General features: G+C 53.5%; 8 protein-coding genes across 8 annotated transcripts; 5 read left to right on the top strand and 3 right to left on the bottom strand.

The window, feature by feature from the left end:
- Positions 1 to 174: 174 nt before the first annotated feature.
- On the bottom strand, positions 175 to 1,448 carry M409DRAFT_29416 (carbohydrate-binding module family 50 protein; the record flags this gene model as incomplete). The annotated part of the gene is made up of 2 exons (XM_033809456.1): positions 175 to 725; positions 800 to 1,448. 2 exons carry the CDS (start codon positions 1,446 to 1,448, stop codon positions 175 to 177), a joined length of 1,200 nt encoding a protein of 399 aa, XP_033661007.1.
- A 3,070-nt stretch (positions 1,449 to 4,518) lies between these two features.
- M409DRAFT_70650 (glycoside hydrolase family 18 protein) lies at positions 4,519 to 9,529 on the top strand (the record flags this gene model as incomplete). The annotated part of the gene is made up of 14 exons (XM_033818832.1): positions 4,519 to 4,836; positions 4,915 to 5,430; positions 5,545 to 5,892; positions 5,951 to 6,052; positions 6,146 to 6,293; positions 6,364 to 6,466; positions 6,587 to 6,779; positions 6,837 to 7,035; positions 7,078 to 7,428; positions 7,492 to 7,567; positions 7,619 to 7,769; positions 7,839 to 8,025; positions 8,379 to 8,413; positions 8,474 to 9,529. The coding sequence occupies 14 exons, from the start codon at positions 4,519 to 4,521 to the stop codon at positions 9,527 to 9,529; spliced, it is 3,783 nt and encodes a 1,260-aa protein (XP_033661006.1).
- Positions 9,530 to 9,861: 332 nt separating this feature from the next.
- M409DRAFT_60225 (uncharacterized protein) lies at positions 9,862 to 12,323 on the bottom strand (the record flags this gene model as incomplete). Its single annotated transcript, XM_033814393.1, has 2 exons — positions 9,862 to 12,138; positions 12,186 to 12,323. The coding sequence occupies 2 exons, from the start codon at positions 12,321 to 12,323 to the stop codon at positions 9,862 to 9,864; spliced, it is 2,415 nt and encodes an 804-aa protein (XP_033661005.1).
- Positions 12,324 to 13,327: 1,004 nt separating this feature from the next.
- M409DRAFT_60224 (glycoside hydrolase family 76 protein) lies at positions 13,328 to 14,732 on the top strand (the record flags this gene model as incomplete). Its single annotated transcript, XM_033814392.1, has 2 exons — positions 13,328 to 14,110; positions 14,160 to 14,732. 2 exons carry the CDS (start codon positions 13,328 to 13,330, stop codon positions 14,730 to 14,732), a joined length of 1,356 nt encoding a protein of 451 aa, XP_033661004.1.
- Positions 14,733 to 15,538: 806 nt separating this feature from the next.
- On the bottom strand, positions 15,539 to 18,558 carry M409DRAFT_70648 (uncharacterized protein; the record flags this gene model as incomplete). The annotated part of the gene is made up of 3 exons (XM_033818831.1): positions 15,539 to 15,980; positions 16,035 to 17,705; positions 18,539 to 18,558. 3 exons carry the CDS (start codon positions 18,556 to 18,558, stop codon positions 15,539 to 15,541), a joined length of 2,133 nt encoding a protein of 710 aa, XP_033661003.1.
- Positions 18,559 to 19,417: 859 nt separating this feature from the next.
- On the top strand, positions 19,418 to 21,190 carry M409DRAFT_70647 (uncharacterized protein; the record flags this gene model as incomplete). Its single annotated transcript, XM_033818830.1, has 1 exon — positions 19,418 to 21,190. One exon carries the CDS (start codon positions 19,418 to 19,420, stop codon positions 21,188 to 21,190), a length of 1,773 nt encoding a protein of 590 aa, XP_033661002.1.
- Positions 21,191 to 21,686: 496 nt separating this feature from the next.
- M409DRAFT_29409 (uncharacterized protein) lies at positions 21,687 to 22,215 on the top strand (the record flags this gene model as incomplete). The annotated part of the gene is made up of 2 exons (XM_033809455.1): positions 21,687 to 21,771; positions 21,830 to 22,215. The coding sequence occupies 2 exons, from the start codon at positions 21,687 to 21,689 to the stop codon at positions 22,213 to 22,215; spliced, it is 471 nt and encodes a 156-aa protein (XP_033661001.1).
- A 561-nt stretch (positions 22,216 to 22,776) lies between these two features.
- Positions 22,777 to 27,162, top strand: M409DRAFT_29408 (uncharacterized protein; the record flags this gene model as incomplete). The annotated part of the gene is made up of 1 exon (XM_033809454.1): positions 22,777 to 27,162. The coding sequence occupies one exon, from the start codon at positions 22,777 to 22,779 to the stop codon at positions 27,160 to 27,162; it is 4,386 nt and encodes a 1,461-aa protein (XP_033661000.1).
- Positions 27,163 to 27,455: the final 293 nt, after the last annotated feature.

Here is a 27,455-nt window from a genome sequence, read left to right as displayed (position 1 = left end):
GTCAACACAAAATACGGTCGGGCAGACTGTATTTCAAACGCTGTACGGGTAACGACCACATGACCTGTCTTGGTCGCTGGGTGAAACTCAACGAGACGCTAATCGTGGGAAATGCAGACTGTGACGGTAACAGGTCCGTACCATTCGATAAGATCCACTACACTCTCCGGCTCGCTACTTGATACCAACACAGATGTAATAGTTCAGGTACAAACTTGAACAGGTCGATCCGACCTTAGGATTCCAGCTCTCGATATCAGCCGTTGTGACACCCTGGCTCTGACCGATTGAGTCGCACGTATCACCGGATTGGACTTCGTAGAACTTGTTACAATTGTCTACCATGCCAGACTCGTAAGGAGTTGGCGTGGTAATTCCGTTACCCGCGGAGGTCGTAGTAGTCGGCCTGTAGCTAGTAGTGTCGACACATACGTAGTAGCCGGCCCACAAAGCGCTGCAGTCGGAGCCTACTGCTGGATTCCATGAGTAGAAAGTCGCCAAGGGGATATTGTAAGTTGTGGCGATGTCTCCACACGAGTCTCCGGATTCGACGAGATCGAACTTGTTGCAGTTGTCCGCCATGCCTGACTGAGTGGGAGTTGGGGTCGTAATACCGTTCCCAGCCTTCGATGTCATCTCTGTAGTCTTCGAGGGTGGTGTCGTCGTGGCCCCGGGAACGCCCACACAGACGTAGTAACCTGCTAGGAGGTTGGAACAATCCGAATCTGTTCGAGCACATGTCAGACACCTAACAGCGAAGCAGGGACACTAGATCTCAATCATCAGGATGCCGGCATACCAATGGAAGGGTTCCATGAACCAAACTGATGCGCAGGTATGCCATATTGACCTTCGATGGAGCTGCACGTATCTCCAGCAGAAACAAGGTAGAAGTTGTTGCAGTCGGCTGCCAAGCCAGACTGCTGAGGTTGGTGCTGCGCAGACGTCGTCGTCGTTGGTTTTGGCGTTGTCTGCGTGGGAAAGGGTGTTGTTGTCGGAGTGGTCGTAGCCGGAGCAGCGGTGGTCGTGCCTGGGGAGACGGTACCAATCACGCAGTACGACTGGTCGGCGACGAGATTAGGACAGGTAACGCCAGGGTTCAAAGCTACAAACTGTTCGACCGTCAAACCCCATACAGCGGAGAACGACTCGCAGGTATCCCCGGCGTCTGCAGAGGTTTCGAAGCTACAGCTGATAGAGCTGAGCCTATGGAAGTCGAATGGGACCTGTGTAGAGTTGGCAGTAATGGTAATCTCTGGGGCCGACGAAATTGACACCAAGGAGCCATGAGCATGACGGATGTCCGAAGAGGATATCAGAAGCGACTGAGATGGTTGAGAAAGAAAGCTTCTGGTTGATAGAGTGAGCGATCGAGTTGTGTTCAGAAAAAGGGCAGACGTGAGATGCGGCGCCAGCGCAAGAGCGGACAGAGTACGTTTGAAGGCCATTGTGCGAATGCCGTATAAAACTTGAGGCGGGCTTCATTCTTATACCGACCTGGTTGCCCGGTCTCGTCGCTCTACACGTGCCAGCGGTAAATTGACAATCTGACAAAGCATAGTACCAAGATGCGCGCTTCTGGTCGAAGATTCTCAGCCCTGACCCTGAGTCTCCTCCATAACGATCTTGTTTGCCAAGCGCCGCACGTGGTGTCGATCTTGCGATGGTTGGGACGAGCCTTGCGAAGATCCGAGCAGCCGCGGGAGAATACCGAAGAGCGATAAGCCTCGTCAAGTCGTGTAAGCTTGTGTGCGATCCCATCAACGTGGAATCTATTGCTTAATTACGCGAACTTTGAACTGTAGAGCGCCGACCCACGGCTTAGAATCCTCTTACGAGGCCGACTTATCCGACACGCTCTTTTCTACCGCAGCCCAAGACTTCACTATCCTGTCGCCCTTCCGGCACTGCAACAGCTTGGTCTTCAAAATGTCCAGACTGGCTTGTTATCTCGCGCTCGGTGCTCCCCTGGCTGTTCCTCTCGCTCACGCGGCAGCCACCCCTGGAGTCTTCGAAATCAGTTTGGTGTTTCCCCAAAATGGCAGCTATGCACCCTTGCCACTTCTACCCGTAGTCTTTGCCCTGCAGAACCCTGCGCTGGCCTCTCCACTGGATTTACATATCGAATGGTCTGTGTTTGAGTACGGCAATATTAGCTCCTCTGGCTCTTAGTCGCACAACATCGATCTAAGACACCTCAATTCCTCGACGAGCGACCTTTACTTATCAGCATCCTATGTACCGTCCATCTCCGGCATTGCGAGCACGTGGGTCTTTACATAGATCCTCACATCCGGTAACTGCTCTCCTTCCGGTGGAAGACCGTCCTACGACAACTAAGATCACTCTGTTATCTTCACGACTAGCAATTCCGCGCAACCACCAGATCTCGGAGTGGCTATATTATCCTCCACGTGCGCTACAGATATGGGTACTACGTTCAATGTAACCGCTATAGAGCAGGTCGCTATCGCTGAAGACTTTGACGGTCAATCATCATGCGCCGTTCTTGGCCCGTCACCAACCATTCGAGATCCCTGCGCCATTACCGTTAGTCCCTCCGCCGCTTCGAGTATCTCCTCCGCAATCTCTTAGTCGGCATGCGCGGCTAGTCTTCTCAGCTGTACTGCCGTGCCATCGCCATCGCCGACCAAGTTAGAGGCAGGTGGGAGACTTGCTAATGCGGCTTGGCTCGGCACCAGATTAGCAAGTTTGACTTGTCTCATATCCCTATGGGCAAGCTGATCGGTGAGCCGAGCACCTGACTGCCGGCATACGCATGAGTGTCCCAGCTCTGAAGAGAATCGCCCTAGATATATCCGCTCGAAGCTGGACAGCAGTTCTGACCATTTGAAGCAGTTCATGTGACCCGCGTGGGACGTTGAGCTTGGTTGCTGTCCAAATCGGGACAAACGACGGTCCCAGGCGCCCTGCTTTGAGTTGAAAGATGAGAATAGATACAGCAGTTGGATTGGACACTACCGCAATGTCAATCGAAGTACATCAAGACAATCTTTCACGTTGCAAACATAAAGAGCATGAGTCAACAGTACTCGGCTTGTAAGCGCTTATGCAACGGTGTGCCCAACAACCTCGGAGAATTATTATTTGCGTACTGTGCATCAACAACCAAGCTAAGAAATGATGTTGTGAGGCCTGTCGAAATTCCTGGTGCCTGAGGCTCGGAAGACCCCCAACCGATGAGACATGCACATGAATGATCGTTTCCGCTTTCGGCAATTTTAAAGTCAGGCTTTCCGCTGTGGGACCAAGTGGAGCTGGCCATTTCACAACAGGGTCACCCGGGACTCGGCAAATGTGCTCTGGTAGTATTGTTTTAGCTTGAGCCTACTGGGTATTGGACACACCTCCTGGAATTATTCCACGGCGAAGAAATGCCTTGACAACGCGCTATTACTTGAATTTTGCCGTTCTTGCCGCCACAGTATAGCCAGTATTGCGGGAGAGATTGAGCCTGCTTGCTGGCTATTCCACAGCCACGATCGCTCGACATCAAGCGCAGATTCAATCCACGCCCTAACAGAGTGCGCCTGATCAACCTTCATGCTATACGAGAATTTGCAGTGCCTCTACTGTTATGTACTCCGATGCTGTAGAAAGATCTTTCGAAAGCTCTGCAGAGATTTGGATCAGGCCAAACGCCTGAAACTTTTTCTAAGAAGTGGCCGGCCCAGAAGGTCCGTCCAAATTGTTCGACTACTCCAGAGGAAGGTAGGGAGGTCAAAAGACAGATAGTGGGGTAGCCTGCCGACGTTACCGCCACGTCTCTTTTTACCTTCTGCTGGACCGTTTCCATCCTGTGCAGTGCTGACTGGACCGTCTCGTAGGGCCAGGGCAGCACTTGCATAGTTCCACTACGCCGACTGTAAGGATCCAGCAAACACTAGCCCCGACACCACGAAGCACTTGCCGACCCATAATCACTGCCTACCACCCGCCAGTTGACTCGCGTACCGTAATCAGTACGAATCAGTGATCGGGCCACGCATCGTTGCGGCAGGCACTTGCACGCAAGTGACATTACTAGTCTTGAAGCAAAAAGCTCGTTCGGATTAGGCTGCGATCTGCATGATCTGCAGTGATAGTTGGACTTCTTTCTGGACCTGTCGCGCAAACCAACGAGCATATGCCCACGTGTTCGGTTGGCGCGAGATAATGCGTCGTGTCGCGGGGCGAATGACTGTTATGTTGAAGCTGCTGCGTGTTGATAGCGCTGCACTGAGGCGTCCTTGGACAATCCCCGAGACGGCGTAGAGTTGCAATCGGATGGCACACGGAAACCTTACCACACCAGGAATCAGTCTTCTGAGGACCAGTCGTCAAATATGAGCTGTTAAATGCTCACAATTCTTGTAGGACAGTGTTGCAAACCAAGACTGATAAAATCCTTCTTTCGGCTCGTTGAAACTCGTCTTTGCTCATCAGTGCCGCTCGTATCTCGTTATTGCCAGGTCGGATCGGCTTCTGGTGGACTGCATGATCACAACCGGCTCAACCATGGCTCCCAGCTCATACTGCGTCAACCTTCGTGGCTGCCTTGTTGCGCTGGCCTTGATAAGCCAGGATTTCGCTGTCACCACGCCCAATCTACGTTTGGCTGCTGGTCCAAGCTACAAATACCGAGGGGTCTGTCCGGCTCCTTGCTATCAGTCGGGAGTTGCTTCTGGAAACTGGTCGTTGTATCATAACTTCGCACAAATTGCGTCCTGCGACGAACCGGTGTGGTACGACTTCACCCTCGTGGACCCTGTAGATAACCCGAACCAGCCTCACCGGATCTATGCTTGCACAAACTCTGGACCAGACTGGGCTATCGTAGCCGGCAACAAGACTGCTTTGGCTCCTGGACCATCTGCCAACAAGACTAGCGTGACATATGAATACGGCTCCTAGCCCAATGCTAGTAGTAGTCCCGTGGCCGCCGATTTGAGCACACTCTCTTCCCAAGTGCAACAATATCTCGGTCAAGGATTCGCTACTTCTAATCGGTCAACGCTTCTCTTCGCTTCTGCTGGAACAACTTCTTTAGGTCTTTATATTGGCAAGAACTTGCAGGCTTCCGTCATCAGCACCTCCGCGATCGCACATCTGCACAACGCTACCTTGTCTACGAGTCTGAACCGTACTACGACGCTCGCTATGCAGTATTGCGAGGAGGGTTTAACTTCTAACAACATATTTGGCTTAATCGCTACTAGCAACAGCTCCTTCAATGCGGTTCAGGAGGCCCTTTCGTCTTGGTCTAATACGAGCTGCTTGTCGATTCCGGAGACTAGCAACTTCACTGCGCCAATTGTGTTCGAAACGCCAGTGATCTACGCTTCTAACAGGACCGCCAGCTCCACTAGTAATACGAACTCGACAATCTCTTCCCGACTCGACCGCCGAGGTGACTGTACTACTGTTCAGGTTGCTTCTAGAGACAGTTGTGGTTCTTTAGCACAGAAGTGCGGCATTTCTGGCGCGGACTTTACAAAGTTTAATCCATCGCCGGACTTCTGTGCTAACCTTCAGCCATACTAGCATGTCTGCTGTTCGGCTGGCACGCTGCCTGACTTTGCACTAAAGCCTAACTCGGATGGCTCTTGTGCTACTTATACAGTGGTTACTAACGACAATTGTGCAAAGCTCGCTGCTGAATACAGTCTTACGAGCGACGAGATTGAAGACTATAACAAGCAGACCTGGGCTTGGAACGGATGCAGTGAGCTCTTCGTCGGGACCATTATCTGTCTAAGCAAAGGTACTCCGCCTATGCTAGCAGCTTTGTCTAACGCTGTCTGCGGCCCCAAGAAGCCCGGAACTAAGCCTCCTGCTGCCGGAATCGACATTTCGACCCTTAACCCGTGTCCATTGAACGCCTGTTGCGATGTTTTCGGCTAGGTACGTTAAGCAACCGCCCCTCAAACTCCGCTTACTAATTACCAAGTGTAGTACTACTACTGAATTCTGCACCAACTCCTCGACGGGTGCTCCTAGGACGGCGAAGCCCGGCACCGACGGCTGTATATCTAACTGCGGCACTAATATCGTGCTTAGCAGCCCACCTTCGCAATATCGCTCGATCGCTTTCTTTGAGGGCTACAATCTAGGCAGGCCTTGTCTATACTAAGATGCTTCGCAGATCGATACATCTGGATACTCGCACGTCTTCTTTTCTTTCGGTACGCTCGATTCGAATTATAACGTTCAAGTGGGCGACACTGAAAGTACTTTCGAATTTAACCAATTTCTGCTTATAGATGGACCAAAGAAAGTCCTGTCAATTGGCGGTAAGTGAAGACTCTAGTGGTCTGCTGGTATTTGGAACATAAAGACTAACACCGGCTTTCCGTTCTGTAGGATGGGCTTTCTCTACCGATCCTAGCACTTATATGATCTTCCGAAACGGCGTTACGGCGGCAAACCGCCAGACTATGGCTACTAATATCGCTGACTTTATCAAGTCTAACGGTTTGGACGGTGTGAACATTGACTAGGAGTATCCTGGAGTAAGTACCGCAAAATTCTGTAGAGTCTCGAAGCTAACCCCTCTCCTTGCTATGTAGGCACCTAACATCCCTAGAATTCCTGCCGCCAGTCCTGATAATGGCGAGAATTATCTAGCGTTCTTGAATACCCTAAGAGAGAAGATGCCAGAGGCAGAACTCTCCGTCGCAGCGCCAGCCTCGTATTGGTACCTGAGAGGCTTTCCTATTAAAAAGATGAGCAATGTCCTCGATTATATTATCTACATAACATATGACTTGCACGGCCAGGTACGAGACCGATAATTGTGATGATGTAGAAGATGGACTAATTTCAATTGCGTTTAGTGGGACGCTAACAACCAGTGGTCACAAGAGGGATGCCCTACAGGAACATGTCTACGTAGCGACGTAAACCTGACTGAGACTATTGGCTTACTGGTTATGATCACTAAGGCTGGTGTGCCGTCGAACAAGGTTATTGTCGGCGTTACCAGTTACGGTCGATCTTTTGCTATGGCCGAAGCCGGATGCTACGGGCCACAGTGTACTTACCTTAGAAGTGCCAGTGACTCTTAAGCTACTCTAGGGATATGCACGCAGACAGCTGGCTATATCTCTAACGCTAAGATTAACGCTATTATTGCTAACTCGAGCCGCGTGCAAGAAAACTTTGTCGATTCTACAAGCAACAGCAATATCCTTGTCTACGACAACACGCAGTGGGTCGGCTATATAAGCGATAATATCAAATCGAGTCGGTCGAATCTCTACAAAGGACTTGCGATGGGTGGTGTAACAGATTGGGCCTCTGACTTGCAGAAGTACAACGATCCTCCCGCACGTGCAACTTCATGGACAGAGTTCTTAGCGAGGGTCAAATCGGGTCAAGACCCAGCCGACGTGGGAGGCCGTCACGGCAACTGGACCAAGATCTCTTGTATGTTCGCACTACGAGTGCGTACGCAGCTCAGTTCTATGCGGCTAACCCTCAAACTTGTAGGCGAGGATCCTGCCGAGACAGACCAGCGAGACTTGTCACCACAGACGCGGTGGAATGAGCTAAATTGCGCAGACGCGTGGAGCGATGCGCTCAACGTATGAATCAACTACGACCCAACACACGACAGCTATGATTTCAGCGAGTCCATGGCGGACACGTTCCATTTCCCTACAGGCGCCGAATGCGGCCAGATCGGGGACTCCAGCCAGTGTAATCTGCAACCGTGCAACCATGACGACGGTACCGGGCCAGCTGGGTCGGAGATCTGGAACAGTTTCGTCTTTATACACGACGTAAGCGTACTCTTGCCCATTGCGTCAAATTCCTACTAAATACTGGCTACGCAGATGTATTCGAATTTTTTCGAGGCCTTGAATGGTGTGGCGGGTACGTCGTTGACAAGTTCTCTTCAGAGCTTTGAGAACACGTTCGCACCAGTGCCTCCACCCAAGAACGTCCCTGAATGGGAGGAGATCCTCATTGCCATCGTCACGCTCGGTGCCTCTCTCATCTCTGCGCCGTTCTTCAACTCCAGTAAGTCACTGTCGAATTCGGCTGCTCACCATTTTCGTACCTCTGCTAACGCAGTGAGAAGTCTTCAAGAGTCTTCCGGCCTTTCAAGGCAACAGTAATACCTTGGGTATACTCAAAGATGCTAACTCTGCACTGGTCACTTTCGGAAGTAACACTGCAAAGGTAGACAAGGACATATCTAGAGAATAGTTCGAGACAGTTATAGCTAATACTTTGGCAGGACACCGTCACCCCTGGTAACCAGTAAGTCATCCCTTAGCTGCTCAGAGAACCCAGCTTTACACATCTTTTCATACAATTGTCCTTATATCAGCATACTGACTACATCAACAGGGGTTCGTGGAAGCCGGCAGATCAAGATAATTTCTCTGCCTACCTCGGCCAAGTGGTAAGTATTTCAAAGCATTGAATTCGCGACAACTGGACGATCCTGACGTGATTGATTTAGGTGCAAGGATGGTCGGTAACGACTTCGAATACGCTCGACGCCATATTCAAAGGAGACAACAGCTCTATCTCGATCTTGTCGACGCTGATCCAAAACGGCAACTTTATGCCAGGCAGCGGCGGAGTTCCACACACGACACCTAGTGACGAGACAATTACAGACCTGGAAAATGCAATTCTGAAAGGCTTCTACGCTTTTGCAATTCCGTCCTTGTGGACTGCAGCTGGATATGCTCCGTTTGTGATGACGCTCAATGAGCCGTGCGATTCCTTTGATGCTAATACGATCTACAACTACTTGACAAAGGAAGCGGCAACGGCAAACGCTTGCTACAACAACGAGCTTTATTACCTTGTCTACCCACCAGACAGCGGTCAGAGGTTCGACATACTCCCAGGGTCCGGGGGTCTTGCCCCGGATGAAGACAGGACCACGCCTTGGGGAGGTGTTACAGTTGAAGACTTGATCCTAGGATCGATCAATTCATTCGTGGCAAACGGCAACCAGAACGGTGCACCGGTCGCCGATCCGTCGAACTCGCAGACGCTTTCAGACCTAATGAACGCGGACATAACCACCCCCGGATACGTAAGGCTACCCGTTTGTAGTGGAGCCACCGCGATGACTGCTTACACCACCCCGAATCGAGTCGATAAATCGGACCCGAATTACCCGTGCGTCGCGCTTCAGGGCATTAGGGATTGTAATCCAGAGACAGTGGGGATGGAAAACGAAACAAGCGACGCCTCCCCATTGATCACCGACTGCCAGGACATGATCAACAACATCGCGGGTACCAGCGGAGAATGGACAACCCCACTCGACTCAGTTCGCCAGCTGACAAGCGCGGGCACCTGCGCTTTCTCCGTGCAAGAAAGGAACGTCGATTCCGATGGCAACGGTAGTTACAAGGTTGGCTCTCAGGACATTGTCGATATCGTTAACGAGGCGATCAAGCTGTACGGAAGCAACGGGAAGGTCGGTGCTTCTGGGACTTTTGACTGCAACGGTGACATCAAACAGCAGCACTTGTTGTGGTATCTGTATCACTCGTGATATGGTTGAAGTCTAGGCACCAGGTTTATATACATAGATGAGCATCAAGCAGTACAGACACATACCATCATTTGGAAAACCCAGATTTGGTCGTTGTGGTATCTCATCGTGATGGAGCAAATTCTTCTATATTCTCCAGCTTGTGTTCGTTTGGTCTCGACTTCGCAAGTTTTTGTCTCCTCGGCTCATCCAAGCTCGCAATTGCCGTCTGATCATGTCTTGGTCTACCAAGAAGGACGATATCAAGTTCAGCTGACCGATCGAGAATTTGTTCGTGTTCTCGACTTCCGCCATCATGTACCATTACACATAGTCTGCGGTCTTCAGATGCTCTAACCATGCCTCAACACATTCTCGACACCCTGGTAGAAGCTTGCTCCGAGCGCCAGGGGCAGAGAGGTGTTGCGTTTGGCATAGAAATCCTCGTACATCATCAGAAGGATGTTCTCGGCGTCAATACCTCGAGACAGCGCACCAAAGGCTTGCAGAAAGATCACGAGGGCTCGCGGGCCGCATAGGAAGTTGTCGCTGGACGTTCTCCCAGGCTGGAGATCTCTCGCAACGACTCCCCCAAATGTATACACGGCCTCTCGGACTCCGCTGACTTGACACTGTCTGGAGTAAGAGAGCACCAACTTGTCATTCTCGAGCCTCTTAACAAGATCGTCCAGATCAGCTCGTAGCTCGCGACGAACTGTCTCGCGCGTGGCTCTATCGAGCACGACCTCCATTCGAAGCACTGGTTCCCGAACCTGCATAGCTGTCTGATGCAAGTTCGCCAGCGCAGGAGGGTAGAAAACGTCCGAGGTCTCGTAGAATATCCTTCGTCGATCTTTGACCATATTATTGAAGTGGTCTCTCAGCGCCTGAAGATCGTTCCGCTGGCTTTTCATTGCATAGTCCCAGATGATGTCGAGAAATTTGATGATGGACTGTGCCTGATCAACAAGGTTCTTTACTAGCCAGTCTTGCTCTCGCCAGTCTTCGCCCACATCTGGCAGCGTCCTGCTGTGTTTTGTGGAGGCATCTAGAGCGATAAGATGCTGGAGAGTCTCATTTGCTGCTGGGAAGAGCCTGTCCAGTCGCTTCAAGACGTCGATACTAAGCAATCCACCTTCAATGATGCATCGATCGACTCTCGCTTCCAGGCCAGCCTTGTCGAAAACAAGATCGGGAATGTGCAAGTTTGCTTTGACAACATTTTCTAGCCTTTCCAGAAACCACGGTTCGGCGGGCACACCAGCGTAGGCTTCGACAAGTGCCATGGCTTCACGTCCGAGGGCGCGGAGTCTAGGTCGGAGAATGTCGATTTCTCGCACGGTTTCTTGGGGCGTGTAGTCAGCCATGGCGACATCTTTCAAATGCAATCTCTCGGGTGTCCAGTATTCGGCGGCATGCTCCGCCTCGATCTTTCTGTGCATATCGTGTACCCAATCTGGTCCCTCGGCAGCTAGCCGGGCCTTTTTGCCTCTGAAGGGTATGTTTGCAGGTCTCTCCTCAACCTCGACGACTTCAGGGTTGTCGTCAGAGCGGTACTGCTTTGGTATCTTTGTAGCTGCCGGTGAGGCTTCCGATATTCTGGTCTCGAAGAACGAAATCTGGTCGCTCAAAGTTGCAACAATTGGATCGAGCATTGGCACTGAACCCCATCTGCTCTTAACGAAAAGTAGCTCTTGGTCTCCATTCATTGTCGCTTGGAGGGCTCTCGCTTTTGCTAGGGTGTCACGTGCTTTGAATGGCTTCAGGTCATAGCTGAACGAGCACCAGTGCTTCTTAATGTCTTGAATCTCTCTGACTAAAGCCTGATATTCAAAGAGGCGAGGTTCCAATTCACCCCAAATGGCGCCAGGAGATTTGATCGTTGCGGGTACTTTCAACGTGACCGGCCTAGCAGAAGCGACCTTTGTCTGTGCGGCTGCTCCAGACCCAGATGTGTGTAATGGTCCGTTGTTTGATGCTACTGGTGCATTACGTTTGGGAACAGAAGAGACCCGTCCGTGAGTGAGCGTGTTGTATCCGTAAGGGCTGATCCGTGGTGGTGAGTGCATAGCATAGGGCTGTGTTGAGCTTTTCCCAGATTTGCTGCGCTGAATACTCTGGCCTACGATTTTGATGTTCTTCGGCCTCCTTTTCGGCGGCACAGCGTGCAAGCCTTGCATTCCGCTGCTTGCTGCGGCCTGAGGTCCACCGGAAGCTTCGCGATGGATTGGGACGTTCTCATTTACGTGTGGTGACTCAGGAGGTGCGCCATTCGCGGGCACACCATTATTTGCAGGCTGAGGAATCTCGAAACCGGCATGTTGGGGGGTAGGAGGGACTGCAGCATTCTGCACCGGGTTCAAAAAGTCGGCAAGCATGGCTCTGAGCTGGTGAGTGTTCACATCCTCGTACCACATTGGAAGTCTCGTGAGCGTCTCAGCAAGAGCAAAGTCGAACTCTGACATTGCCCATCTTAGAGTGCTCATCGCATCGAGTTGAAGCATGATCGCCAGCATATACGCAAGAGCGGCTGCCATGAATGGATATCGAATGCTTTCAATGTCCCATGCGAGATGCAAGGCGGGAGACATTATGTATGCAAACATGAAGAGTGCTCGAAAGGCACCCATCTACAACAAGTCAGCACAGATTAGCTGTACATGTCGAACATTCATACCAGAAGCACGAATGACACACAGAATTCTCCAAGCTGTAGGATCCTCCGGTGCAGAGGCACACGGTCGAGTTCGATTTCCCATTCTGCTTTTTCTTTGATCTCATCCGCCTGTGCGGTGGCGAGGAGGCGGTAGTCCATAGCTTTTAGAATGTGCTGAAGATCAGCTGTAGCCAGCTACAGCTCCAATGTGTGTGATGAATTGTGTATGAGAAAAGAAGAACGGTGCCATAACCATGACAAGAGTCGAGCAGTTCAAGAATGGTTGATTGTTGAGATTGAGATTGCACGTATTCTCAGTAGACAAGTCTTTGTTCTTGATACTGGCCGCGACCATAGCACGGGTCTAGAGGAGTATTCTTTGTTCGACGTGATTATCGTTGCGGAACTGTCGACAGCTGTCTAGGGAAAGCAGGCGGAGTGCGAACCCGCTTCTGAGAGTACGTATCAAGGCATCGGAAAGGAGCATAGAAAGGCTATAGGTAGAATAGGAGAAAAACATTGCCAAGTGAGATGTGGAAGATATCTTGCCATTGGAGCTCGTTGCAAAAGGGGAAAGCCGTGATATACGCTTGATATATAGACATGCTGTTGAATTCCGTGCATTCTGCGTAAATCAGTATAAATAATGCCTGTCGTGGATCGAGTGCTGTTGGAGGAGAAAAGGCGGAGTGAAAGCTGGAGGTGGATTTCAGTCACCGGCTCTCCGCGTGCGCTAGTGCCAATCGAGCTCCAAGGGCAACGATATCCCTGGATCTGAAGCGACGTCGAGTGGACGACGACGGGGCTTGGCGGTGGTGACAGTCTGGCACATCCCAGCGCCAGCCTGCTCCCTTCGTGCAACCTCCAAGTCGCCCTGTTTCTGCCGCTTCACTTCACGTCGCTCGTTCTTCATCGCCCTCATCATCGCCAATCCACCCTCCGCTCGCTACACCACCGCCGACATCACCACCGCCACTGCCTTTGTCCTTCGTCGCTACTGAACCGTCACGCGACAGCGACATACCCTCCGCCACCTCGGTCCCCGCCGCGCGTCCGCCGACACACCGACGACAGCGATACCGACTGCTACGACTACGACACTCGAGGCCCCACCGGCCACATCCACTTCATAGGCATACATATCTGCCAGGAATACCTTCACTATGCGCCCTTCCGCGCTGTTACGCGGCGCTCTGCTGGCAGGCACCGCCAGCGCCATCACCCTCGACCTCAACTCCGACGACTCGATCAAGTCCGCAGCACGCACAGCCGCCGATGGCATGTTGAGCTTCTATCATGGAAACGAGACGGGCGGGATCCCAGGTCTGCTGGGAGACCCATACTACTGGTGGGAGGCGGGCGCCATGTTTGGTGCTTTGATTGATTACTGGTATTACACGGGAGATTCCACATACAACGACATCACGAGCCAGGCGCTGCTCTTCCAGGTCGGCCCAGACAACAACTACATGCCTCCCAACCAGTCCAAGTCGCTCGGAAACGATGACCAGGCCTTCTGGGGCCTGGCGTCGATGTCTGCAGCTGAGGCCAAGTTTCCCGACCCTCCAGAGGACTCGCCGCAGTGGTTGGCCCTCGCACAGGCCGTCTTCAACTCGCAGGCACTGCGCTGGGACGATACCTCCTGCGGCGGTGGCCTCAAGTGGCAGATCTTCACCTTCAACAACGGCTACAACTACAAGAACTCCATCTCGAACGGTGCCTTCTTCCAGCTAGGCGCACGATTGGGCGCGTACACGAACAACCAAACGTACTTTGACTGGGCCGACAAGATGTGGGATTGGGTATACACGGTCGGTCTGATGAGCGACACATACCAGATCTTCGACGGATCGGACGATACTCTAAACTGCAGCGAGTTCAATCACATCCAGTGGAGCTACAACGCCGGTATCTTTTTGTACGGCGCCGCAATCATGTGGAACAACGTAAGATGTCCCCTCCCCTCAAAATCTCCCCTAGCTAACACCTCCGCAGACCCAAGACGACGCCGCTACCAAAGGCAAATGGGAGCAACGCACCAACGCCCTGCTCAACTCTACCACGCGCATCTTCTTCCAAAACGAAATCATGTACGAGGTAGCCTGCGAACCCTCTGGAAACTGTAACGTAGACCAGCAGTCGTTCAAAGCCTACCTCTCGCGCTGGATGGCGGCCACCACCAAAGTCGCGCCCTGGACCCACGACACCATCATGCCCTTGATCCAGAAATCCGCCCAAGCAGCCGCCACTTCCTGCACCGGCGGCAGCACCGGCAACATGTGCGGCACCAAGTGGACGACGGGCAACTGGGACGGCGCGACGGGTGTGGGCCAGCAGATGAACGCCCTGGAGGTCTTCCAGAGCAATCTGATCGACAAGGTCGGTGGGCCCGTGGGTAACAAGACGGGCGGCACGTCCCAGGGCAATCCTTCTGCCGGCACTGGAGGGGATATCAATCCGCAGGTGCCGCAGAGTACCATCACTACGGGCGATCGAGCGGGTGCGGGTATTTTGACGGCGCTGGTGTTGATTGGGTTGGTGGGTGGTGCGTGGTGGATGATCGTGTAAACACCGATGTGTATTGAATGGAATGAGGAGTCATGGCTGGGTTGGGTTGGGTTGGGATTGGGATGGGAAATGGGATGGAACTGGGGCCTTGGGCGTTACTTTCTCTCTGCTTCGAAGGAACGAGCGGATGAGTGATCCATAATGTGGTCTGAATTACTTCTTTTAGCAGCTGTGTCTATAAACACCGACGAGACCAAGACATTTGAAGAAAGCTTTTTGAAAAACTGCGAAATCATCGAGAGTGTGGGAGTAGGGGTTTCAACGAGTTCATTCATGCTATCTGCTGGTATGCTGCCTTGCCTTACTTTCCTCCTGCCCCGATCGCATTATCCTGCCTTGCCGTCTGGCCTTGTCGTTTGCTTTGGGCCTCAAGATGGTGTTGCTGGTTCTTCCAGGCGTGGAGGGGAGGTGCTGTTGAAGCTAGCTGAGATGCTTTTGGCGTGCATCGTTGATGGTGTTGTGGAGCCAGTTGGGGTTTTGGTGCTGGTGCTGGTGGGGATCGGATGAGGGTTGTGTGGTGCTTGGGGGTGCTTGTTGGGATGATGCTTGGTGGTGTTGGTGTGTTCGTGGGTCTGTGCTGATGGTTGGTGGGTGATGGTGATGTGTTCTGGTGGGTGAATGCCAGTCTCTGTGGTCGGGGTTCATGCTCCGGGGGTGTGGATGATCCATCATGCATGCATCCTTCTTCTCGTGGTGTCAAGTCGCAATCAGAATGGATGTGTCTCTTCTCCGCCAATGACGCCATGTCTCTTCCTTCTTTCTCAACCAGTCTGATCACTCTGCTTTCCTATGTCCTCCCGTGCTCTTCAATCAATCTCAATATCCTCACGCCTCAGCTGTGCATCTCTCACTTCCTCATCCCTATCCGCCTGCCTCATGCTCTTCTCGATGTCCTGGAAGATGGATTTCGCAACCATGCTGGGTACCGCATTGCCGATCTGCTTCCGAATGGCGGTCTTGAAGCCCGTAAATTGATGGCGTGGTGGAAAGCCGGCGAGTGAAGCAAGCTCCTGCATGTTGAAGGAACGCTTGCCGCTGGGATGAACGTCTCCCTGGCCGCCATCACAGGTGATAGCAGCTCGGAGGACGCGGTTGGGATTGTATGGTGCGGCGTCCTTCTTGGTATGCTGTTGCATGTGAGGGAGTACACTCTGGGGAATGAGGGCGAGTCGGTCTCTGATCGTCACGAAGGGCTTGCGACCTGGGCCATGAGTCGGCTTCGGGAAAGGAGGGAGTGGCTCGCCGGGGCTATGAGTATAGAATCAGTATTGCTTCAGCTCTCGAGATAATCAGTAAGCTTACCAGGAGGCGATGACGAAAAGTCGCTTTCGTGGCTGGACGTTGCCGTACTCGGAGCAGATCAAAACCTTCCAGCGCACGTTGTAGCCCATACTGGTCAGTTGATGGACAAGTGCCTGAAAATGCGGGCGACGTCGGTCGATCAAGATGGACCAAGTCTGTTCGAATGTAACCACACGAGGCCGGCACTTCCTCAGCAGGTCACCAACCGACAATGCAGCAGCCTCATTCGCATCGTCATCCTTGCCAGGGCGAGTGTGCGCGAGAGAATGAGTCTGACAGGGGAAGCTGATATGCAGTATATCCACACGCATGTAGCCCTGGAAAGTAAGCTTGGTGCAAAAGTCGAAGATGCTGGCCTCAAGGACCTTAGCTCGTGGCCAGTTTCGACGAAGCGTGTCGCAGGCAGTCGACCAGTGATCCAGGAGGAAGTTCACGACAAAGCCGTGGTCTGCAGCGCCTCGAGCCATGCCGCCCGCACCTGCACAGATGTCGCCATAAGTATAAGGCTTCACCGGAACTGCCGTGCCACGGCCAAACGTGCGGATGCTGGATACTGACGAAGAGCGAGACTTGGTGATCTTCGTAAAACTGGTGACTGACGTACGCTCTCGGCGCTGTACTAAACCACCGCCCAGCTTGCTTCGCTTGAACGTGTCCGTGATGAAAGTCTTTCGCGTCTGCTCAGTGACCTCCTCTGACTCATCGTCGCTCGTCAGATCGACGACGATCTTTCTCTTCTTATCGAACGGCTGGTGTGCAGGCACATCAGATAGAGAAGTGCGCTTCTCTTTCTTGATGGAGTCCATAGGCTCTGATTTAGGACTGTCATCGTCAAGGACCACCACCTCTTGCTTCTCACCACCGCTCAACCAACGCTGCTTCTTCGCCAAGTCTGACACGCCTTTGCCCTTGTCTGCCTCATGCTCGCGTAGGTCTAGCAGAACCTCCATCATGACTTTGCCGTTGGCAGCATTGCAGCACTCTATGTACTTGAAACGACAAACAAGTACAGCAGTGTCCTCAATGTTCTTGTTGTTGGCGGTTGCGTGCGGCCCGAAGAGCTGAGGGTCGGAGCGAAAGCTGAAGCTTGGGAAGTCTGCGTTGGTGAAGACAATGTTGCGAATCTGCACGACTTCGCCAAGAGAGCGAGTCACCAACGAGCTGTCCAGAGTGAGATCCTCCATGTCCCTATTCTGTTGGAGAATGGCGCAAAGCTCGTTTCTGTTCTTTTTGTAATAGCGATGCACACGGCGCACACGTCTGAGCAGAATGCCTTTCAGGATGACTTCCCGGGTGAAGAGGTGCTGGTAAATGTAAAGCACGCGGAGAAAGTCACCGTCTGGAAGTTCGACCTCCGTTGGCTCCTCTAGGCTGGTCGATATGTGCAATCCATGCGAGGTTGTGACATTGCTAATCAGTCTGAAGCCTGGAAGTACGCTTCCAGCAGTCTTGTCTCTGCCTTCGATAGTCTTCAGCTCGTTGGGCGTAAGCTCACGGATGAAGTCGTCGTCATCATCCCCGGTGAGATCAATAGCCTCTTGGTCCTCGTCTTCATTGACTTGAATAGGAACACGTCGACTGGAGCTAGCTATGCGCTTTGGAATGTACTCCACATCTGACTCCTCGTCGGAGAGTATGTCGACGATATCATATGGAACGGCGTTGCGGCCACTTAGTCGGTAGGCCATGGCGGCGGCGAAAATGCCGGCAATGATGATGAGTGTGACGCAGAAGACGTTTGCTGTGATGATGATAGCTTCGAGGTTCGAGGTAGGCCCAACGGCGTGTGTGTGCAGAATTGTCTGGGTGTCCGCCTGCAACCGAAGCGGAGATTGAAGGTAAGGTCGCGGCGGCATGAAGGCCAGTCACTGGTGGTGAATGTGGTGTGAGAGACGTAAATGATGGAAGCAAGTGGGAGTTTCGTCTTGTTTGCCAGTGAATAGTGAGAAGGATGAGTAGTGTGAGAGAGGCGTCGTACAAGGAGATGAAGGGGCTTTTATGCACGCAAACGCTGTCTTGCGGCAGTTGCCGTCTAGCTGCACGTCGCGGCGAAGCTGGAGACCACGAGCTATTACAAGTGATGGCACCTGTCAGCGTTTGCAGTACAAATTCCGCTCGGAGCTGTAGCGATGAAGCTGCACAGCATGTCGTTGTTCAGCTCAGTCGAGTAGCGAGAGTGAGCCGGAAAGGCGACGAAACGAGGGAGGGCATCCAGCTCCAAGGACTTCAGACGAAAGAGCATCGTTAACCGATTTCTCATAGTAGTTGCCGGTGCCTAAGCAGCCGGAATGAAATCTGAGACGCTTTAGCTGACAGGAACGATGAATCTGCAAACTTCACGGGCAGAAGGGAAGTGATTTGGAGGGAGCGTTGACTTCACTTTGTGGCCCACAGAGTTCTTACATGAGACATCTTCCATGCTTGGGAGGCACATGTCCTCGCAGGGCATTTCGCCCATACTCCTCGAGCTATTGGCAGCGTTTGAAGCCGACGATAGGAGATGCAAACGGCAGCGTTTGCACATGGCATCGGAGGCCGTCAGGGCTTGTCAAGAGCACAGTAGAGTACTCCGGCTCTGTTCTATCAAATGAGCTCGTTCCGGGGCGAGTCCTCGTGTTGTTTCACGCAAAATATGATGGAATACTAATGGCATAGCGAGGGAGTTTACGAGGTGAAGTGCAAATAGAAGTGGCGGTCAGAAGTAGTGGCCAACGGCTGATGCGGTGGCTGGCGACTTCGATCGTTCCTGCGACACGACCTGGTATCACTGCATATAGAATCGATCACAAACGATGATCAAGTATTTTTACATTCAAAAATCCATCCGAGATGCCTCATTCTGCTCGCAGGAAAACTGCAAAGACTCCCCCAACAACATCTCGATCCCAGCACTAAATCCAACGACGCCGTGCCAGCGGCTCCCGAGTCCGACTGCTTGCCCGCCGCGTCCGGAGAGCTTCCTCTGAAATTTTTCCTAGAAGGCTTGAAATAATGGCATCGCCTCACCCCGCCAGACGCTGCTCCTCCAGCCATGGATCAGACGATCTAACCGCAAGGTCGAAAGACCGCACACTTTCGCCTACCTCCGCCCGCGATCCGACTTCTTCTCGTCACCCGCCCTAGTTCGTTCGACGGGCGCACCGGACGGTATTCGAGGTGAGAACACCCTCCCCTCCCCTCCTTCGACAGACACCATGATGAGCCAGAGCAATTTCCAAATAGATGTTAGACTTGGGATCTTCCATGACCAGAACACCTCTCTCTGATCCAACGCCCACTGCTTCAGCCCTACCACACGGAGCCTGCCTCTTCTCGTGCTAATCTCATGCACTGCGCAGATCAACACATATAAGCTCTAGCAGACGAGACACACATCCACCACCATGTGCGGCATCATCGCTACCATCCTCGCCTCCACCTCCGCCGACGCTGCCCCCGAACTCCACCAAGCCCTCTACTATCTCCAGCACCGTGGCCAGGATGCATGTGGTATATCTACTTGCTCTAAGGGAGGCAAGATATACCAGTGCAAGGGCAACGGTCTAGCGGCCAAGGTCTTTCAAGATGGCAAGAGAGTTGGGGATCTGCCAGGGTATATGGGCGTGGCACATCTGAGGTACCCAACTGCCGGCAGCAGTGCCAACGCCGAGGCCCAACCATTCTACGTCAACTCGCCCTACGGCATTTGCCTCACCCATAACGGCAACTTGATCAATGCGCCAGAACTGAAGGAGCACCTGGACCGAGAAGCGTACAGACACATCAACACCGAGTCGGACAGCGAGCTCATGCTCAATGTCTTCGCCAACGAGCTCAACGAGACCGGCAAGGCCAGAGTCAATGCCTCTGACTGCTTCCGTGCGTTGGAACGGATGTACAAGAGGTGTCAGGGTGGATGGGCTTGCACTGCTATGTTGGCTGGATTCGGCTTGATTGGCTTCCGTGACCCGAACGGCATTCGACCCATGGTCCTGGGTGAGCGACCTTCCATTGATGTCGAAGGCGGCATGGACTACATGATGGCTTCGGAGTCTGTGGCTCTCAGTCAGAATGGCTTCAGCAACATCAGGGACATCCGTCCTGGCGAGGCCGTCATCATCGAGAAGGGCAAGGCGCCGCAATTCTCCCAGGTCTGCGAGCAGCGCGGCTACACTCCCGACATTTTCGAATACGTCTACTTTGCTCGACCAGAGAGCGATATCGATGGCATCTCTGTCTACAGGAGTCGCCAGCTCATGGGTTACCGCCTAGCCGACACCATCAAGAAACAGCTCGGCCCTGATGTTCTCAAGGATATTGACGCAGTCATCCCCATCCCAGAGACGTCCCTCGTCTCAGCATACGCCGTCAGCAAGCACCTCAAGAAGCCATACGCTCAAGGCTTCATCAAGAATCGATACATCTTCCGTACTTTCATCATGCCGTCCCAGCGAGCTCGACAGCGTGGTGTCCGCGCCAAGCTGAACGCCATCCCGCTTGAGTTCAGAGACAAGAACGTACTGCTTGTTGATGACAGCATCGTCCGTGGCACTACTTCGCGCGAGATTGTGCAGATGGCAAGAGAGGCTGGCGCGAAGAAGGTCTACTTCAGCAGCTGTGCTCCACCCATCACCCACTCTCACATATATGGCATCGATCTGGCTAGTAAAAGCGAGCTTGTTGCACACGGCCGCACCGTGGACGATATCGCTCGACACATTGGTGCAGACGGCGTGATTTATCAAGACCTCGACGATCTGGTCTCTGCTTGTGCACAAGAGTCGCCGAGAGACCCAGCGACACAGCAATTCGAGGTTGGTGTTTTCTGTGGCAAGTATGTCACACCAGTCGATGAGGACTACTTCCTGCATTTGGAGCGCGTCCGTGGCGAAACTCGTAAAATGAAGGTCATGGAAAAGGCCGTGCAGGCGGTGGTTCATGGGACCGCGAGTCAGAAAGAGATCAAGATGGCAGCCAATGGGGTGGATGTCGACGATCACGGCGAGGTCGTGGCGAGAGACAGCGGCTCTGATGGTGAGGGTCGGTTACCGAAGAAGGAGCGTGTCGATCGCCTTTCTCGTGGCAACAGCTTCGTCGTCGACTCGAGACCCAACGGCGTGGAGAACGAGACGAGTGATAGCCAGGACATTGCTCTGTACAACATCAACGACTCGTGAGGGGGTATGCAGTGATGATTATGAGGGATGGACATCTGGGGTTTGAGGCGTTTTGGAAGACGGAAAATGGCCCAATGCTGATGGCGTGGCTAACTGTTACAATCATGAACGGCGTGTGCAAATGAATCAAGCTCCTCGAGGAGATTTCTCATGAATCTTGCTTTCCCTGCCTTGGTTATCTGTGCCTTCGTCGTTCCGCTGAAAGTTGCAACGACATGATACCGTTATATCTCCGATTCTTGGAGCAACCGAGCCTTGAAATTGTACTCCAGATTGCTTAGGCAATTTGCGTGTAATGGGATAAAAGCTAGCATGTGACAGCGTTTTGACTGGACTGTGAGCCGTTGCCAAGACTCATGCGTCATGGCTTTCAGATGTTTCCAGCACCGACTAGACGCAACTCAACTTCTTCCTTCGCACAACAACTATATTCTCTCCCTCGGTCGAGCGTCTGCCTCAACATCGAACAGAGAAAGAAACACCAATCACAGCCAAGATGTCGCTCAGCAGCCCAGCGGGCCCAATGAACCCAGAAGACACCGAAAACAATGAAGAGATCGAAAAGCAGTTCGCAGTCAAAGGTATACCGATCTAGTCTGCCCCCACGCCTCCCACCACCACTAACATACCCTTCTATAGCCGTCGAACAGATGTCAGTCTACTGGGCAGTCCTAGAGAAAATCAAAGGCTCCCAACTCCGCCTGACCAAATACGACGACGAAATCCTCGCGCACTTCAACCGCGAATTCCCCGACTTCGACCTGCACGGCACCATCGACGAGGACGAGATGAAATCCAAAGCCGGCAAGGAGAAGTGGCGGACGTTCATTCAGGAATATGAGAAGAAGGTGGAGGATTATAACTTTGGGACGTTGGTCAGGAAGAATGCCGGCTGGGAGTATGGGGAGAAGGAGACGATTTTTGCGGTCAGGATGCAGTTTTATGCGATTGAGATTGCGAGGAATCGGGCCGGGTTGAATGATTGGGTGTATGAGAAGGCGCAGGGTGGGAAGAGTGAGGCGTAAAAGATGATGAGAGATGTTGAAGGTGGATTTGGCTGGCTACGGGCGAGCGAAGGCTTGTCGCATAGATGAGTGATGCTCGTGAGTGTTCTGATGCACTGTCAGCCACAGGCAATGACGCTGCAGGACGAAACGTTCCACTCACCATCCGCGAACGACGAAGTGAATGGAAACGCCAATCCGACTAGAAGCTCCCACGAGTGATCTTGATAAGGTCCTGATAGACCTTAACGGACGGCGGACACATGTTGAGTGCAAAACGGTGAATCAAGAGTCGAGCCATGATGAATGATGAGGAACGACAGAGACCGAGCGAGGAGAAGGTAGATACAAAAAAAGAGGTCACATTCTGGTCTTGGCAGCAAGAACAATACTAGCAACCAAATTCTTTGCCTCCCATCCCCCATCCCCACTTCACCTCCCGCTTTGGATCATTCACTTCTTTGCGAGCGCAGATTGGTCCGTGCGATCGGACCTCACCTGTTCGATCTTTACATGCGGAACAGTTCAGAACTTCAGCGACAGTCCCTACAGAACACTCCCACGGATGGCTCGCTCGCTACCATGACAGAAGCCAACACCTCCCAGAAAAGCTCCCACCACAAATCCCACTTCTCCGACACCAGCACGCAAACCGCCAAATCCAAAGACACCACAACCTCCACCTCCTCCCAAGACGCACAGCCCGCCCCCTGGCGCGCTCTCTTCGCCTTCAAAACCCGGCGCAACATCCCCCTCCTCATTGCCGCAACCTTCTGCTCCCTCGTCGCCGGCGCCGCCCAACCCGCCCAATCCCTCCTGATCGGCCGCATCTTCCAAGGATTCACAGACTACGCCACAGGCAGACTCAACAACGACGAGTTCATGAAACAGCAGACGAAGTACGTCGTCTTCTTCACGGCGCTCGCGGCGGCGAGTTGGTTGTTCCATTCCCTCGATTTCATGTTCTGGCTGGCGTTTGGGGAGCTGCAGGCGAAGAGCGCGCGGGATCGGCTCTTCCATGGGTTGTTGGGCAAGAAGGTGGAGTGGTACGATCGGCGGAAGAATGGAATTGGGGCTTTGCTGCCGAGACTCCAGGCGCAGATACGGGAGCTGCAGCTCGCGACGGCGCAGCCGATGGGGACGTTGATTGTCAGTTTATCCACAGCGGTGCTGAGTCTTGTGCAGGCGTTTGTGCATTCCTGGGACTTGACGCTGGTGACGCTCGCGACGGTGCCGGTGGTTCTGGCGCTGGTGATGTGGGTGGGCAAGCCGATGCAGACGAATCTGGCGAAGCAGACGGAGAAGTTGGAGGAGGCGCAGAAGTATAGCACGAATGCGCTGGGCGTAATTGAGACGGTGAAGTGTTTCAATGGACAGGATGTTGAGGTGGAGAAGTATACTACGACTATCAACGCCGCTGCTGTGTCCTACGCTTGGGTCGCGAATGCTAGTGCGTTGCAGATGGGCTTGGTGGTGTTGTTGAGTGTAAGTATGTTCGTGCAGGGGTTCTACTATGGTGGCGTGTTGGTCGCGGACGGGAAGATCAACAGCGGCGATGTCATCACGACGTTCTTCAGTGCGATCGGGGCTTTTCAGGCCATTCAGGGAATTCTGCCGCAGATGATTGTTTTCGAGAAGGGAAGGAGTGCCGGGGCCACGTTGAGGGCTGTGATGGCGGAGATGGAAAGCAAGGGTGGGAAGAAAGAGGAGGATGGTGGGAGGAAGTTGAAACCGGAGGGATGTAAAGGGCATATCGACGTCAAGGATCTGTCATTTGCGTATCCCTCTCGACCGGATGTTTCCGCCGTTAGGGATATTACTCTCTTCATCCAAGGCGGGGAGATGACGTTCCTGATTGGCAAGAGTGGAAGTGGGAAGAGTACGATTCCGCAGTTGTTGATGGGGTTCTACGCTTGTTCTGAGGGATCTATCAATATCGACGGCGTGCCCCTGGCGGATCTTGATACGGAGTGGCTGCGCTCGAACATCACGCTCGTGGAGCAGACGAGCTTGCTCTTCAACGACACCGTCTTCCGGAATATTGCCTTTGGAAGGAAAGATTACGAAAACGTCACGAGAGAGGACGTCACGGCCGCCTCGGAATTCGCCCTCCTCCAACTCATGATCAGCGACATGCCCAACGGCCTCGACACGATCGTGGGCTTCAAAGGCGGCTCCATGTCCGGCGGCCAGAGACAGCGCATGGCACTAGCCCGAGCTCGCCTTCGTGACACACCAATTCTGATCCTAGACGAGAGCACGAGTGCGCTGGACCACATCTCCCGCACGCTGATGATGGAGGCGATCCGACGGTGGAGGAAAGGCAAGACGACGATCATTATCACGCACGATATCTCGCAGATCCAGCCCGAGGACTTTTTGTATTTGCTCGAGGGGGGACGGGTGGTGCAGGAGGGGTATCGGAAGCATTTGGAACGGATGAAGGGGACGGCGTTTCATGGGTTTTTGAGTGAGGAGCAGAGGGCTGGGGTGGAGCTTTTTGAGGAGAAGAGGAAGAGTGGGAATGGGAGTTTGGGGGATGCTGACACCCCGACGACGACGACTTCGTCGGAGTATGAACTGGATCCTTTGGAGCGAGCGCTGACGCTGACGGAGAAGAGGAAGACGCAGCGGCAGTCGTATTTCCCCAATGTCCTCATGGAGGGGAGTCCGCTCATTGGTATGAGGGCTTATAATAAAGGGCCTACATCTGCTTTCGCCTCGCCGTGGATGCGTATGGCTGCTACGGCAGAGGGAGGCTCGATCTCGCCGCGAAAGCATCATCCTGTGGATGCGAGCACGCCTTCGTCGGCGGCGAAGAGCGAGAGTCCGACGTCTTCGAAGCGGTGGTCGAAGTTGTTGGAGAATCTTGTCGATCAGACTGGCAAGTTCGCTGCGGAGGCTAGATCGAGGACGCCAAAACGGAGGGCAGTGATGAGGAGGGACTCGGATGGGATTCCTTTCACGGGGCCTGAGGAGAGTCTGGCGGTGCTGGAGGCGAATGCCAAGAAGCCTGAGAAGGAAGTCAGGCTGAACTCCTTCAAGGCGATCTTCTCAACTCTCTGGCCGAGCCTGGATTGGCTAGGAAAACTATACCTCCTCCTCGGAATCTGGGGCGCAAGCGTACATGCCGTGGGCTCGCCGGTCTTCTCCTTCATCCTGTCCAAACTCCTCGCGACGTACTCGATCCCCGGCGGGGATAAGCAGAAATCGCTGATGTACTCCATGGCCATCTTGGGAATCGCCTTCGCGGATGCATCGCATACGTGGGCGTTTCGCTTCTTCCATGAGTATACCAGCCAGCTGTGGGTTGATTACATCCGCGGCGATGCGTACGAACATATTCTGGATCAGCCGAGGGATTTCTTTGAGAAGGAGGAGAATAGTGTTTCGAGGCTGACGGAGAGTCTGGATCGGAACGCTGAGGAGATGAGGAACTTGCTTGGACGCTTCGCCTCTCTCGCATACGTCGCCGTGCTGATGGTCCTCGTATCGATTGTATGGTCCCTCGCCTCGCAGTGGAAAATGACGCTCATCGCTCTCGCCGTGTCGCCGTATATCTTCGCCGTGACCAAGGCATTCGCGAAAATCAGCGAAAAATGGGAGAGTCACAGCAACGACGCCGCTGAGGCTGCGAGTGCGATCTTCACGGAGACTTTTACGAATATCAAGACGGTACGAGCTCTCACGCTGGAAGGACATTTCCTGAACAAATACATCAAGGCGACGAACTATGCCCTGCGGGTCGGTTTCCAGCGCTCGTTCTATGCGGGTTTCTTCTACGGCCTCTCGGACTCTGCCGGGGAGTTCGCTACAGCGATGATATTTTACGTGGGCTCGAAGTTGGTCGTGGGAGGGGCGAAAGTCAACGATATTATCACCGTCTTCTCGATGCTAATCTTCACCATCACGAACGTGAGTGCGATTCTGGGGTTCATCCCGCAGATTGGCAGCGCGAAGGACACGGCGGGGAGGTTGCTGGCGTTGGCGAATATGCCTACGAATAGCCATGAGCATTTGGGGGATACGAGGATCGTGACGGTGGGGGATATTTTGTTTGAAGATTTTCGCTTTGCGTATCCGTCTCGGCCGGAGCAGACTGTGCTCAAGAATATCAATCTCAGACTGCGTCCCGGCACGGCGACGGCTATCGTGGGCGGTTCTGGATCAGGCAAATCCACAATCGCGAATCTTCTCCTGGACCTCTACAGTACCTCCTCCCTCCCCGGCTCCCGAATCAGCGACCTCACCTTCGGCGGCCGCCCCATAACCCACATCTACACGCCCTCGCTCCGCGCCCTAATCGTCCCCGTCTCGCAAACCCCGACCCTCTTCGCCGCCACCGTCACCGAAAACATCGCCTACGGCCTCCCCGCCGACTCCCCCCACCGCGCCCCCGACAGCATCTCCCACGCCGCCCTCCAAGCCGGCATCCACGCCTTCATCACCTCCCTCCCCCACGGCTACGCCACGCCCATCGGCGACGGAGGCCTCGGTCTCTCCGGCGGCCAGGCGCAACGCATCGCCATCGCGCGCGCCCTCGTGCGCCAACCCGCCGTGCTCGTCCTCGACGAGGCGACCTCCGCGCTGGACGTCGAGTCTGCGAACCTGATCCGGGAGACGATCAAATCTCTGATTTGTGATGGGGAGGTAGGCAGGAAGATGACGGTGGTGATCATCACGCATCATCGCGATATGATGGAGATTGCGGAGAGGGTGGTGGTGTTGGAGCAGGGGAGGGTTGTGGAGGAGGGGGGGTTTGGGGAGTTGGTGGGGAGGAATGGGGCGTTGGGGAATTTGTTGAGTGGCGGGGAGTGGGATGGTGGGGAGGGTGGTGTTAATGGGGCTGGTGCTGGTGCTGGTGCGAGGGAGGTGGAGAAGAGGGGAGGGGTGGTGCCGGTGTTGAAGGATGTGGATTGGAGGAGGGGGGAGGGTGGACGAGGTGGGAAGGGGAAGGGGAAGGGATGAGATTGGGTTTGACTTTGTTTGGCTCTTTCTGAATTTGAAATACCCATGCCAGTGCCCTTCGATGTACCAGCTGACAACACCCATCATACCTTCAATATCCTGAGCGACCGACCTGTGGATTGTATTTTGGATACCTTAGGCGGCCTGTGAGGTTAGAGATGCATCCCGAAACAGAGGATCTCCGAATCAGAAGTCAAGACACTGACTGAACGATCTGATGGAGTATCAGGCGCTTTCGACAAGTTCGGACACGATGTCCCTCGGAAGGCAGCCTTGGCTAAAGGCCGACGTAT

The sequence above is a fragment of the Zasmidium cellare genome (assembly GCF_010093935.1).
Source record: "Zasmidium cellare ATCC 36951 unplaced genomic scaffold M409scaffold_51, whole genome shotgun sequence".
In the NCBI taxonomy this organism is placed as follows: Eukaryota; Fungi; Ascomycota; class Dothideomycetes; order Mycosphaerellales; family Mycosphaerellaceae; genus Zasmidium; species Zasmidium cellare.
The sequence above is the reverse complement of the archived record's forward strand: the minus strand, read 5'-3'. Positions and strand labels throughout refer to the sequence as shown.